At 40.4% G+C, this 14112-nt stretch overlaps 1 protein-coding gene across 1 annotated transcript in view; it reads left to right on the top strand.

The window, feature by feature from the left end:
* The first annotated feature begins 675 nt into the window (after positions 1-675).
* Positions 676-14112, top strand: part of LOC101159452 (uncharacterized) — a 66367-nt gene continuing 52930 nt past the window's right edge. Inside the window, exons 1-4 of the mRNA XM_004074688.5 lie at positions 676-1084; positions 3864-3934; positions 8900-10509; positions 13355-13408. Of these exons, the coding sequence (XP_004074736.1) occupies positions 1032-1084; positions 3864-3934; positions 8900-10509; positions 13355-13408 (1788 nt within the window). The 5' untranslated portion in view covers positions 676-1031. The remainder of the gene's footprint in view (positions 1085-3863; positions 3935-8899; positions 10510-13354; positions 13409-14112) is intronic.

Raw genomic sequence — 14112 nt, forward strand, 5'->3', positions numbered from 1 at the left:
TTCAATTTCTTCTAATCTCAGAAATGATCAAAACGATCTATTAAAATGATTTAAACCACAAATTAAACCAATCTGCTAAATATACTTGACTTGATTTTGGAAAATTGAGAGAATTATGGTGGGATGAGGTCCAAGTGCTGGTGTTTGTTTCTCAGAAATGCACACAGATTGCATTAGCATTCCCAGTGAGGCATCAGGGATCTGACTGAGTTTTGAGTTATTTGCCTAAAGCTGAAGACAGCAGGGCAGGAAATACACGGGGTAATTGGTACCTCTTTAAGAATCTTTGTTTGCATCTCTTTTTGCATCAGGCCATGACCCTGTTAATGAGGACTGCACCAGGTTCTGTTCTAACATCATGCGCACAAATGAAGCAATTTCATATCTCTGGATGTTGAGTAAAATCTCTGAAAAGATGCAAATCTGCTTATGTCTGCATCTTTACTTTTTCCATCACAAGTTCAGAACTAATGCACAAGTTCTGCATTTTGCAAACACAATTAGCTCGTTAAACACATAGCATCATTCTCTTTTATGTGTTGTGTTAAAAGCAGCCTGTACTCAGAGCCATGTGGCCACCCCCTGGAGAATGCGTGCAGTTGCTCCACACAACCGCTGGGCTTGTAACTTGACACCTGGCTTGCGCGCTGCAGCCACCATCGCTCAAGCCGCAGAAAACCTATTTAAAAAGGAAAGGGATGAGTTCAGCGCTCCTGACTCCGCTATCCGCATCCGAAGAACCCAGCATTCTCTCCGGGCTGCGCGTCCCTCAATCTGGATCGGCATTAATGAATGAAACCCCAGGGAATATTCAGCATTCAGTCGCGCAGGGAGACTCTGTCACACCAGCTGCCGAGAAGGGATTTATGTCGGGCTTGACAGGCTGCTCAACATGAGTTTTCCCCTCGGGAACTTCATCGGAAGATTGTCAAATGCGTAAAACGGGGACGGTCGTCTTCCCCTCTGCTTCCAAAGGAGTCACGCTGTGATTAACGGATCAGGTTTTTGACTGCCAGGACAAATGAATACAAATGAATTTAGGCACCCGAAGGAGAGATTGCAGAACCTCTCGTTTAGGCACAAAGTAAGTAACATCTCTTTAAGAAAATGCATGATTTGTGTGGAAGTTGTGGAGTTGATGCCTCCATGTGCGTACCTGCGCTGTGCCGGCTGGCAGCTCTCCAGCTCAGTGCAGGAAGATGCCCACATGGGGACTACTCATCCTCTAAATACACTTTTTGATCATTTACGAACATCTAGCGTTCTAAAATAAATCAATCTGAACAAATTTATCTAAAATATGCTGCAAATAAATATGTGTTTTACAGTGTGTGAATAATCCATGCTTAGGGATAATTTAGTGACATTTTCTCTCACCTAATGGATTTTGTTGCCGTGTTTACCAAACTGACTCGGAAACTAAAGGATCATGGCTTTTATTTGGACCCATAAAGTTTCACGACGTCCCCATTAGTGTCTATTACTCGTTTGACAGATTTGGTTGGGATGGTTTCCAGTTTTTCCACTTTTACGCAGCAGTTTTTACGCATCCTCATTAACTGAGGATGCGTGCCTCGAGTGCTGTTAAAAGCGGCAATAAACCACTTCACCTAAGTTTTTTTTTTGTTAAAGAAAACATCTGTTGTAGTTGGTTTTATTGATCTGCAGCTGCTTGACGTGAGTGTTTGCACGGATCCGAAGTCAGTGCGGCATCCTCGTATGGTTGGTCTGCGAGTAAGTGGTTCATTCATTCTCTAATTTGACTCATGCAATTAGTGAAAATCCGCATGCATGTCTGTCCATCTAACTGATTTTGCTAGAAAGTGGGAACTTGAGTAGATTATTTAAAATTTGACGATAATAGACCCAGGCGAGTGAGATTGAGGGCCTGACTCAATCACGGTCCTTCATGCAAGCTGATTCATCAAGCTGAATACTCATCCAGAAAACAAAGGATGACTTTTAGACATTTTGGTGCGTGGACAATTACTACAGACAATTACTCTCCAAAGTGGCGCACCTGCATTGCTAATGTCAGACTTTTGTGGATTGTCTGAGTTGCAGGCAGGAGTCATTCACCTTATAACCACTAAGCGTCGCCCTTCATGTCTAGTTTGGCACAAGTTGGCAATCTGGTCTGGAAGTTGGTTGCAACTTTTATATCTATGACTGAGGCTATTTATTTCACCTGTACTGCAGAATTTTTCTTAAACTCAAATCACAATTTTGTTCTCCATTTACGATGTATTTAATTGGTAGATGGAATTAGGTATAGATTGTCAGTATGAAGTAAAAAGTTTGTTTAGAACAGACAGAGCAGATGATGGACATGTAAGAGTGCCACCTGTCTTTTTAGATTCATAGAAAGGATTAGGGTTATATTGTCTTTGAAAGGGGATCTTCTTCAGCTGACAGTAAAAAAAATGTTATTGAAGCACAATAATTTAGAGATTGGAGATGGAAAATTACGGTCAAAGGGTAATCTTTTAAGGAGGGATTGTTACAGCCTATTCAGCTTAGTTGTGAAAAGCCTCCCTCTTGCTTTTACAGAAAGAAAGAAGAATCCCAATCTGTCAGGTGCACCGCAAAATGTAAACAAGCTACTGTGACCTTATAATGTGAAAAGCCAAAGAAAACTTTGCTGTTACCCAGGAAACTTGCTTGAGTTTCCGCAGATGTAAACAGCCCGAGGAGCAGAACGGGTTAGTTTACTGCAGCAAAAACAAAATAAAAAGAAATCGCTGCATTCATGACTCATTTTTGGGCCTCGGATCTCCCCCCGCAGCCGATAAGACACTGAATCAGAATGTAATCTGCTTGGAGTCTGGGAGATCTGTGCATGCAGCTACACACAGGCACACATCCTGTGTAACCACAGCCAGCTGTGTGTGCGGATGACTGTGATGAAGCTTTATTAGCATCTTGGAGTTGGAAAAGCAGGAGGGCCAGACTACACAAATATACTGTGTGTTGCTCTCACCAAATCATGATCATTTAAAGGCTGAGGCTCTTTGTAGAATCACTTCCACAGAGACAGGCGCCTTATTGTTGGGCCTAATTCAGGTAAATATACAGGTCTTCTAACAAAAGTGGCCTTATGGCTGCATTTATATGGAAGACTGTCTGCTTCTGTGGCCCTTAAGACCCAGCTGTTATACACATTTCCTCCTCCAACGTGTGTGACCATGCGTGTCTGAATGACCCAGAGCAGTAAACAGTGGTTCCACTGCCTGTCACCAGATCTCGGTCCCCTGCTGGGCTCTAAATCTGCATAGCAGGCCAGTCTCATTAAGATCTGCTGCACACCTGGATGTGTTGAGGGTCCTTTTTTTTTCTTCCTTCTTTCTGTGTTTGCCCTTTTCTTGCTGTTGGATATAGAGTTGGCGGTTAAGTGTGGCACAACTTTGCGAGCGTGTTGGGGGTTTCTGGGAGGGGCTGTAAGTGCTTTTGCAAAATCCAGCTTCCATTTGTTTGTTCTTGTCAGGACTTTAATTACAAAGTGTTTGGCTTGTATCCACAGTTGGGTGTAATTTTAATGATTCTAAGGCGATCACAGACTCACTGTTGAGTTTTTTTGTGTTTATAGAAGCAGATAAATGAATTGTTTGTACAGCCCTGATTATGAACGTATCTTTTCAAAAAAAATTTGACAAAAGTTACGCAAGAGGCATCACTTACACAATAATATTTAGGCATTGTTTGATGAACATAATATTTAGGCAATGTTTGCTTAATAGACGTTTATAAGGTTTATTTTAAATGTGCAAATATATATTTGCTTTCTTTTACAGTTTGTAGCTTTATTAGAACAGAAAGACCCATCTTGTCTGTTATTTTAACACCTATTTTTGTATTTCCCACAGGAGAGCCCTATTGCTCTGCACAATTTTATATTGTACTTGTTACCTAGGACTTGCACAAGTACACTCTGAAGGTAAGAACTCTGCTTCCTCAAACTTTCTAATTTTTCAGTTTGTCTTTTTCAATTTATTTTCTGTCTGTAAAGAAAAACATGCAAAGAGATGTTACTTTATAACTTTGCTTTTTTCCCTCACGCCTCAAGCATGTAACCTAACTGTTGGGAGTAGTGGTTGCTATGGCATCACATTTTTAGCATGATAAATTGAATGATGACGTTACCACTTCAGTTATTTTTAGGATTTGTCTGACAGGACAAATCCATCAGATAAATCCTGATTTATAGGCTTTTTTTAACTAAACAACTTACAAAACCTATTGAGATTTATGAAATCATATCAAAGGGTTAAAGACAAACAACACACAATTTTGCAGAGAAATGTAAACTGCTGCTTCTTTCAGGTTACAGAGGACTAAACAAAAGAAACAGCCGGGTTAACATGAAAATTTGTAACTATCACTGGTTGTGCAAAAGACCGCAGGAGCTTAGCAGAGAGAAAAGTTAAAATGGCAGCAAAAAAAAAAAAAAACTTGTGAACACGCCACAGCGTTTATTCATAATGAGCATCAACCTTATAAAGCACGGTTAGAGAGCCACTGTATAATATAAACCAGACAGGAGCTGGACAACCCAAGTGTCATATAGTCACAAAAACCAAAGAGAAAAAGAACGGTACAGGCAAAGTGGAAATATAACCAAAAATGTGATGTCCACGCATGTGGACACCAGGTCTTAAGAGGTTAAAGGACACCTGAAAGAACAACTCCACCAATTTGAACGTTACAAATTGTCTTTATGGATGCTGGAAGTGCTTTCTCTCTTGGGTGGTAAAGTGGGATAAAACGACAATATATTGTGTTATGGTATAGCTTAGGGGTGTCAAACTCCTGCTGGTTTTTCCAGAAATCCTGCCTCATTTGCTGCTGATTACCTGGATCAGGTGTGTTTAAGGAGCTTCAATGGCAGGTTGGTTGGAAAACAGTTAAGGCTCTCAAGGCCTGGATTCTGACACTACTGGTATAGTGGGACCTTGTTGCCATTCTTTTTAAATAACCATCTTACATTTCCTGACATTGAATGCTAAACATGTTTTGTCTTGTTTTGAACAGTTAGCCTAAAATGGTAAAAAGCTGCAAAAAGCCAGCTTCAGGGATGTATAACCTGCTTCATTCTAGCTATCACCTGCCCTGCTGGGTACTGAGTCTGTCAAGATCTGAAATCCCCACATTCAGCAATCAGCAGCAAGTAGCAGATGGATGTAAGGGGTGGTAGATCTTGAAGACCAGAGTTGTCTCTTTATTTTGCATATTCATTAGAGTGAGCAAACTATTATGTTTGGAAATGCATCTAAATGTGTATACATTGCCTCCACATAACCCTAATTGCCAGTTGAAGCATCACACATAATATGATTAAATCAAGTTGGTTTGAAAGATACACTGTGACCTTAATGGCATGCTATTTTTTATCATAAAGTCTTCTTTCATTAACTGATGTCATGCAAACACAAATGGATGTTCTCTCATGAAGCCTAGTCCTGTCAGTTGGAATTCATGGAGAGTTAAAAGATTTTCTTCCTCGCCCAAAGTACCTCTTAGTCTGCATTAAAGTTGGTAAGGAGGCACGCTGTATGGCTCTCAGATGGTTATAAAGTTAAAAAGTATAATTTAGATGCAAGGAGGTCCTTGGATGACGAACACAACTTTTCAAGTCCATGCAACCTGAATAAGCTCCAATCTGACTCCACTTGGACTACTTAGAACAAAAACTGTTAGATGCAATGTTTATTTTTTATTTTTGTTATGTATTTTATTCATCCAGAATGATGGTTACCAGTGAGTTGGGAAAGTATCTGCCCCAAACTTAAGGATCCACAAGATGGTTATAACCAAAGTCTCTAAATATGGACCCAATACCCCAATGATTGACATTCAGCATGGATTAAGCCATCAAATGTTTCCCAAACTACTGTAACAGAAGAGCACTCAACCCTCTGGAGATGGGAGAGCTCAGACGTGTGACAAATATGGTGACTTTAACTCTAGGTCATGGATAAGAGTGACTTGAACACACTGTATGTTCAATGAATAAATTATGTATTATATCCTAAGAAGCATCAATTGGAAAGTAAGCATTCCAACCCTATTTGTGATCGCCGTGTAATGGATCACACTTGATATTTAGCCGAACATGATAGGTGAGGTTCTTAACATAACTTGTGATCTCTGCTCTCTGTTCTGTTTTTTTTTGCAGCAAACCCTCTTAGGTATTCATGTGAAAAATTTGTTTTTTGTATCATTTGCATGTCTTTTCAGACCACTGTGTTTTTACCTATAAATTCTTTCTAAAATTTGTATTATTAGTCATTCTTATTGTCAATTTATGCTTTTTTTATGTTTGTTCTTGGCAAACCTACAACTTACCCAGTTGAAATTAGCTTTGCAGCTAACACTGGTTCATTTACAGAAATGTTCATTAATGGGCACTGTCCCTGTTCAAATACATATTTAATACATTTCTATCACATTTAAGGCTTAAAAAATGATCAGCAGTGTAAGTTTATTGTGTAGCACACATGTTTTTGAAATTCAAATTTTATTTGTCACATACACAGACATACATTGCATGATGTGCAATGAAATGCATTGTACTACTGTTGGAGCAGTAGTGACAGTGGCTAATCTCACTGGTGCCTTTTTTAAATTATGAAATGAATTGTCAGAGGTGTCACTTCTATAAAAATACTTTTAATGTTTACATTCCAATCCTGCTTGAATGAGAAGAAGTATCACCCAAGTGTGAATTGCTGACTTCATCGTGTATAGTAATTGCAGAGTGAGGAACCCTGGACCTTGTGTAGATCCTCCCTCGGTGACTCTTCACAGAGCCATATGAACAGCAGACATGTGTTTGCCCATACATCTGTCCAGAGACAGGCTGTAAAACCACAAGCTGACATACAGTATGCCCCAGTAATAGTACAAGATGTATGTGTATAGAGACAGCCTGTGTATGTGCATAACTACATGTAATGTATGCCCCTCTCTCAGAAAAGACCACACAGAGAAGAATTCCCTTTTCATGAGTATTGAATACACCAAGTGTGAGTCATGTTTTTGTTTTATGAAGCCCCAATGTATTGAGGCAAGATGCAGACTTCCAGGCTTATATAATATATGGAAAGTACGTACAGAACTGGAGCTACATGACAGAGAAGTAGATGTTTCTAAAGTTTTTTTTTTTAGGGTTTTGCTGCTTAATTATAACATTTCTGTTTTGGCTTAATAGAAGAAAACAAAGTCAACTAAAAAGTCGGAAATTACAATGTATTATTGTGATGAAGTTAAAAAGAAAGTTACATCAGGAAGCAAAACTCTCTTAATTATCTATTTCCAAGTCCAACAGTGTAGATGCCTTTGATGCAATGAGGGGACAAACATTTTTCATTGAAAGCCTCTACTGTTTAAATGCTGTAGATAAATATTAGGACATTCCATCTCTTTTTCTTTCTAAACCCGTGTCCTCATTAGACCAACGCGAGTCACTGCAGGTCAGAACGAGCCCAGTGACAATATAGATGGTGAGGGGCCTATAGGTGACAGGTCACTGAGAGGATGAGAGCTGGGCTAACCGAGATTAAAGTACTGAGTACTGAGAGTGAAAGCTGACACGAAGGCTTGGAATCAGGTTCTGGCTGCAAGAAGAAAGCTGCACTCTCTTCCCATGCTTATCGAAAATGGTGCAACTGGTGAAAGGAACTACTTTTTATATTAAAACTTCAAATGTACTATAGTTTTGATAAAACACAAACTCTTTAATAGAGATTTCCGCTGGAAGTCCCATTCCAATCATCTCTTGATCTAGTTTCTAAGTTTTCCTAGTGGTCTTTTAATTATGATTTTGCCATTTGTAGCCAAAATTAAAAATCTGTTGTTTTTCTAGGATATAGTTTCTACAGAGCGGCAGGAGTTTTTTCAAAATTTGCTTCATAGTTCTGGGTGGAACTGTTGGTGCAGAGTAAGCAGGCCCCGTTTCCCCTCATTGATCTGTTTAAACTCTCTCCCACTAGCTTACAACCCCTCACAGCCCCAACCTATCATTACTGGTGCAACAAAATTAGCGAGCAATAGCCACATATATCCATATAGCCAGCCATACAGTTTTGAGCCAGATGCCAGCACATACTGGTCTGCATGTGGATGCATCAGAATGGAGCGGAACAGGGAGCTTGTGGCCCGCCAATTATAGCACCTATCTCACAGCTACAATCTTTTTCACACTGCATTTTTTGTCTGATCCTGGTTAACAACAATTTGTCTGAAGAAATACTCAAAAACCGAAATTCAAGCTTAATTTTCTTTGTTAAAATGCTAAATATAATTTTTGAAGTGACATAATATGCATGCATTCTTTCTCAGTGATGAATTGTATGAAATTGGGTCCACCATGCTTTTTTAACGCTCAAGCCTTTCTGTATGTGCAACATTTGGCTGTATATTTAAAAATGCAAATACCATTTCTTTTGAAAGACCACTAAAGGAAGTAGGGACCTTTCTTTTTCTCCATCCTTCTACATTACTTCAATTTTTTTCCCACTGAGTTTGTCAGCCTTTGTTCAGATGTAGCAAACGGGATGTGTCCTTACACCAACATTTGATTTGAAGCTAGAACTCAATAAAACAAACAAATAAAGAATTAAAATAAAAACCCTCTCCAGAATTTTTTTTGCCATTTTTTCACAGTTCAATCTTGAGCACTGGTATTTCTTTTTTTTTTTGTTGCAAACTTATTCTCAAACAATCAGTTGACCCCATACTAGTGTAATTTTCTGTGACAGCATTTATTAGGTTTTTGATTTTGATAGTAATAATGTAGATTAAATGCTCTTTGCAGACACTTAAAAGAGTAAATGAAGAAAACTTTGTACACTGCCATTCTGAATAATTTGGATAACTAATGTTATTTCTCTCTCTCTCTCAGATGTGGACATCCTCCAAAGATTGGGGCTTAAAGGAGAGAAGCCATCCCGCTCTGCGCCAGCAGGGGTCATTCCATTTAAATCTGGGGTCATCCTTAATCAGCAGGCACACATTGAGGCTCCACTGCGCTCAGTCATTCCAGCGGGGTTCTGGCCCAAGTTGGCACTGGTCCTGAGTGTACGGTCGCACCGAGTGAACAGTGCTTTTCTCTTCACCTTACTTTCAAGGAACAAAAAGCTCCTTCTTGGCCTGCAGCTTGTACCGGGCAGTCTTGTCCTACACACAGGACCAAACACATCAGTGGCTCTGCAGTACGAGCCTCATGATGGCCAGTGGCACCAACTGGCTTTGGGAATTAATGGACAGAAAGTGACTCTATATGCCTCCTGCGGAGAGCAGAGTATTCAGGCGGACTTTGGGTGGGATAGTGAGGAAGGACTCACTTCACAGCTTGAGGGCTCCTTTCTGTTTGGGCGAACCAGCCAGCAACAGGTGTCTGCGCATTTCGAAGGAGCCATTTGCCAGTTTGACCTGGTACCTTCTGCACAGGCAGCTCACAATTACTGCAGGTACATTAAGAAACAGTGCAGGGAAGCAGACACATACAGGCCTAACCTTTCCCCTTTGCTGCCTATACTACCAAGAAGGACAAACATCTCAGCTACTGCTGCAACCCCAAAGCGCAGTGGTCTACAGACTGCCAGGAAGCCCACAACGTTTAGCCTTGCCAGGAGCGTTGCTGCTGCCGCCTCAGCTGTTAGATTTGTAACCCCCTCACAAGCAAAAAAGCCATATCATGGCATCTTCTCCACTTCCCAGTCTGTAACAATGATGCCAGTCACAGCTCAAGTTGGTTTGGTTGCTCCATCTCCCAGTATCAAGACAGTAACTGTAACTGTGCCTTTACGAACAACAGCCGGACCAGCAAAACTACCGGCCTCCAGACCCTCAACGACTAAAGTTCTAAAGCAAAAGTCCCCTAAACCCACACTCCCAAAGCCTACTTCAAAGAACTCTTCCAAAAAGACAAACATAGTGACAGACAGCAACAAGAAACCTACTGTTCCCACCAACACCAAGAAACTTACTGTTCCCACCAACACCAAGAAACCTACTGTTTCTACCAACTCCAACAAGAAACCCCTAAAGACAAAACCCAATTCTGTCTTACTTAATCAAGCTCCTGTCACCAAGAAACCTCAACCCACAGCAGCAAAGAAAACCTCTTCCAAGCCCAAACCCACATTGCCCAAACCCACAACTTCCAAACCCCAAATGCCCAAACCCAAAACTTCCAAACCCAAAACAAATTCTATCAAGGTCATCACTCCTAAACCACCATTATCCAAAGTTAACCCCACAAAATCCCCAATCTCCAAAATTACCACTGCTAAAACCTCAAAGGCACTCCACAAACAGAATGCCAACCCAACAAAGCAACCCAAAACTACCAAACCTGGAGTCAGTCAACGACCTACCAAGACCTCATTCAACACAGTCACACCACCTGCCACTGATGGCTTTTTTAGCTGGGAGGTGCCACCTATGCTGCATCCACTGCTGGCAGGACCTAGAGGACCTAAGGGACTGAAAGGAGATCGAGGTCCGCCGGTAAGAAATCTGGAATGGTTCTTGAAACTGTTGATTATTAAAGGGTCCAAAAGCATCAACATCACCTTTTCCCTGCACTTGTTGATTGATTTTAAAACTAAACAGAAGACACAAAGGGGAATACCAATCTGTACTGGTCGTTGTCACCAATGTCAAATGGAATTCAAACAAAAATGAATGAGACCAGAAATGAGGGACTTCAAAGGTAAACAGGTCAAATATTACCTTCTTTCCTTCACTGGATAGTAATCCTTCTGTTCCTCCCATCTTTCCTCCTTCCTCAGTTCATTCAGTCCTCCAGACTGGGAGTGACTTGTCAAGTCTGACGCCTTGTCGTCTCTTCACCAGATTCCTCTGTTGAAGAGTACTAGTTGAGGTCACCTGGCCCCTTTCCTAAGCAAGGTCAATGGTCAATCCAGTCAGTAAACATTTAGTCTCCTAATGCAGGTGCAAAGGTAAAGCCAAGCACTAAGTTTGGCCCTTAAAACTAGAACAATGATTTAATCTTTGTATTTTTCCCAATTTCGTTATCCGGGGGGGTGTCTCCACTTAAGATTTAATTCAGCTGCTTTAAGCTGAAATTTCCTACATCCTAAATAAGTTCTCTAAGTAGAGGAGGACAATGACTTTTGATCCACATCTAACATTTGACTCTGCATTATTGAGATTTCTACATTTTTTAATTTGTGTCTGCTTGTTTTACAAGGTTCCTTTTGGTTTCCTGAAGTAAACTGCAAGCTGTCCAGAGCATTGATCATCCGACAATTGTACCATGATACTTTAAAAAGACCTTTGTTTAAAAACATAGAGATGAAAACTTTCATAGCCATTTGCGGATTTTTCGACCTTGAAACAGAATATATTTTAAATCTACATTGTTTTATGTGAGTTGCACTGTCAGAGAAAGGGGGAAAAATGTGTTTCCACCGCAGATATGCCTCTTTACTAACTCACGAGATAGAACCTAGAGTCTAAACATGCACACTGAACACACAACCTGAAGTGGCTGAGTTGTTATCAATGTGTAGCATATAAAAAACTGCTAATCAATCTTCTAACACTCGTAGCTCTAATTCTAACCCCCTAAAGCTGGGAATTGCTGATACACAGATCATGTCTTGTGCTGTGTCAGAACTGTAAGCTCAATATTACCAAGCAAAAACCATCATAATTGTATTCTATTATATTCTTTAGATTCAGTTTTATATTCTTGTGTGTAGTTGTATTCCTCTTAAAATCTGTTTTATCTGTTAAATAGCATCAACTTGCTATGGTACTGCAGATGGAAATTACCCTGTGGCTAAAATCTGATGTACTTGCAATCCCCATTTCTTGATAAAAATCAAAATAATCTGGTTCAAATCTCCTATGCAGCATAGTGGTACATTTCTGTTTGTTTTAAAAATAAAAGACAAATAAATTCTGTGTACTAAAGTGAGGAAGCAGGCTCAAACTGATTGATTCGTAAATAAAATGTTAGATAGGTCTATTTTTGCTCCAAGCAACGCTGTTGTACAACAGTGACAGCTGAAGTGTAATCAACCCTTCAGTTTGAAATAGTAACTTGTGCTTCAATTGTGCAAAACTTGAACTCTTGCTGCCAAGAGAAACACCCAGTTCACACACAGACACGAAGCAATTAACCTTCCCTGCTGTCTATAACCCGGTTCCCTTCTGGTTCGATTCCACTGCATATCTGGAAGTAATTTGGATCAAATATTTTGACGTATAGCTGATTTAACCTAACTTTATTCACGTGGAGATTATGCAAGTTATGAAATACTTTTAGAAATAAAAAAACCAACAGTGTTGTTCTTGAAGCATTAAGTTTCAACAGGACTGTAAAAAAGTAAATTGTTCTCATGGAAACCACAAGGAAGTGTATCACTTTTATCACTGAAATAAGCCATCACAGTGGACCCACGGGCAAACTAATTAATGAAATCAACATCTCCCAAGCCTGTTGATTTCATTAGGCAACAGTTTTGTCAGTCTAAACAGATATGGATCATTAAAAAAAAGGCGAAAGAAAATTCACTCAAGAGCCAGCAAAGAAGGTCTAAGCAATGTAAAAACAGGCAGGAGTGAGTGCTGATGCTAACAGGTCTATAGACCACCACAGAGCACACCACCTGCAACAATTGTGGTGGCCTCACTGCAGGGGGCAAACTGCCAAGGACAACGGAACAATTACAATTTCCACAAGGACATAAACCAGATCCCACACAGAACTGGCAAACACAGAAAGCAGCCATGATCATAGTAGCATTTAGTCTAAGATTTTGCTTTAATTTTCAACCAATTTGTTTCTTTATTCAGAGATCTCAAGTTGACAGTTTAATATAGATTTATTTATGAAACTTTGGATTTTGGAAAGACTTGTTTTCTCACTAGCTAGAGAAACTTGTGATTATTTCTTCTTGCCCACCCCTGGGCACCCCTGACCCCTGGATTTTTTTTTACATTTTTTTTTATGAAAACAAAGTAAGTATGCACAAGACTGATTAAAAAAAAGCACACAGGGGCATTAAGTGGCGCAGGAATGACCAGTTATTTCTAGTGTTCTTGCAGTTTCCTGTCGCGAAGGCAGAAATCATTTTTGATGGATAAGGCTGAGCTCTCATCACCATCACATGGAAACACTTCAGAAGGAAAGGGGTCCTTTTTTACCCGGCAAACCCGACGAAGCCACATGTGCTGCGAGAGGTTCTCCGTAAACACAGCGTGAAGAGTCTAAATGACCCGATGGTTTCAGCAGATACAACTTGAAGATTGTCTTGGTGTTAAGAAAGATCAGTAGTGTGGTTGTTTGGCTTGCATCACTGGCTGCACAATCTCTCTCCAGGGACTGCCAGGACCCCCAGGGAAGCCAGGCCTGCCAGGCAAGAGAGGTCCTCGGGTAAGTTGCTGATTTTTGAACAGTTTCAGCCAAAAACTAAAGTATCTTCCTTTGTGACTACTGTTCACTGTTGTTTAGTTTGACCCCAGCAGTTTATGGTGGTAACATTCACAAAAATGCAAATATTTAGGCTTACACTGAAGATTTATGTGTACTGGGTTTGTGCGTTTGCTGCATGCGCCGACAAACTTGTCGACTGAGCATTCATGCACATATAGTCATAATGAAAAAAGCCGACAATGTCAGGACTGTTTTATGAAGGCACACTGCGGGCTACCACATCACTTCAAACCCCCTTCCATCAACCAGCTGATGCACACAAACTCCTTCATATGTTCACAAAGTTTTCCTATGCACAGCGATTGACCATACTCGGCACAGAGCTGCGAGTGCTGACCTCCCACCCCTAAGCATAAACAGGAAAGCTCCTATAAAGACCGCCTTTCAAAAGGCTGCCTGTGCTACAGGATGCCTAAAAAAAAACAGTAAACAGAAAGAGAACACATGGCTTCACTGGACTTTCTTCTCCTGACTGAGCTGTTGCAGCAGGCTGAACCAACACATCAGAGGAATCTCGCTGCTGGCTAATGAAAGGCTTCTTTTTCCATGGCAGTTAAACAGATATGGTCTCATTCAGAGGTCTTCTTTCAGGAATTCTCCTTTGCTTCCTCTATTTCTGGTCGTCTCTGAATAATGGACTCAAG

This window comes from Oryzias latipes, chromosome 12 (assembly GCF_053564925.1).
Source record: "Oryzias latipes strain Hd-rR chromosome 12, Olatipes_Hd-rR_3.1".
Taxonomy (NCBI): Eukaryota; Metazoa; Chordata; class Actinopteri; order Beloniformes; family Adrianichthyidae; genus Oryzias; species Oryzias latipes.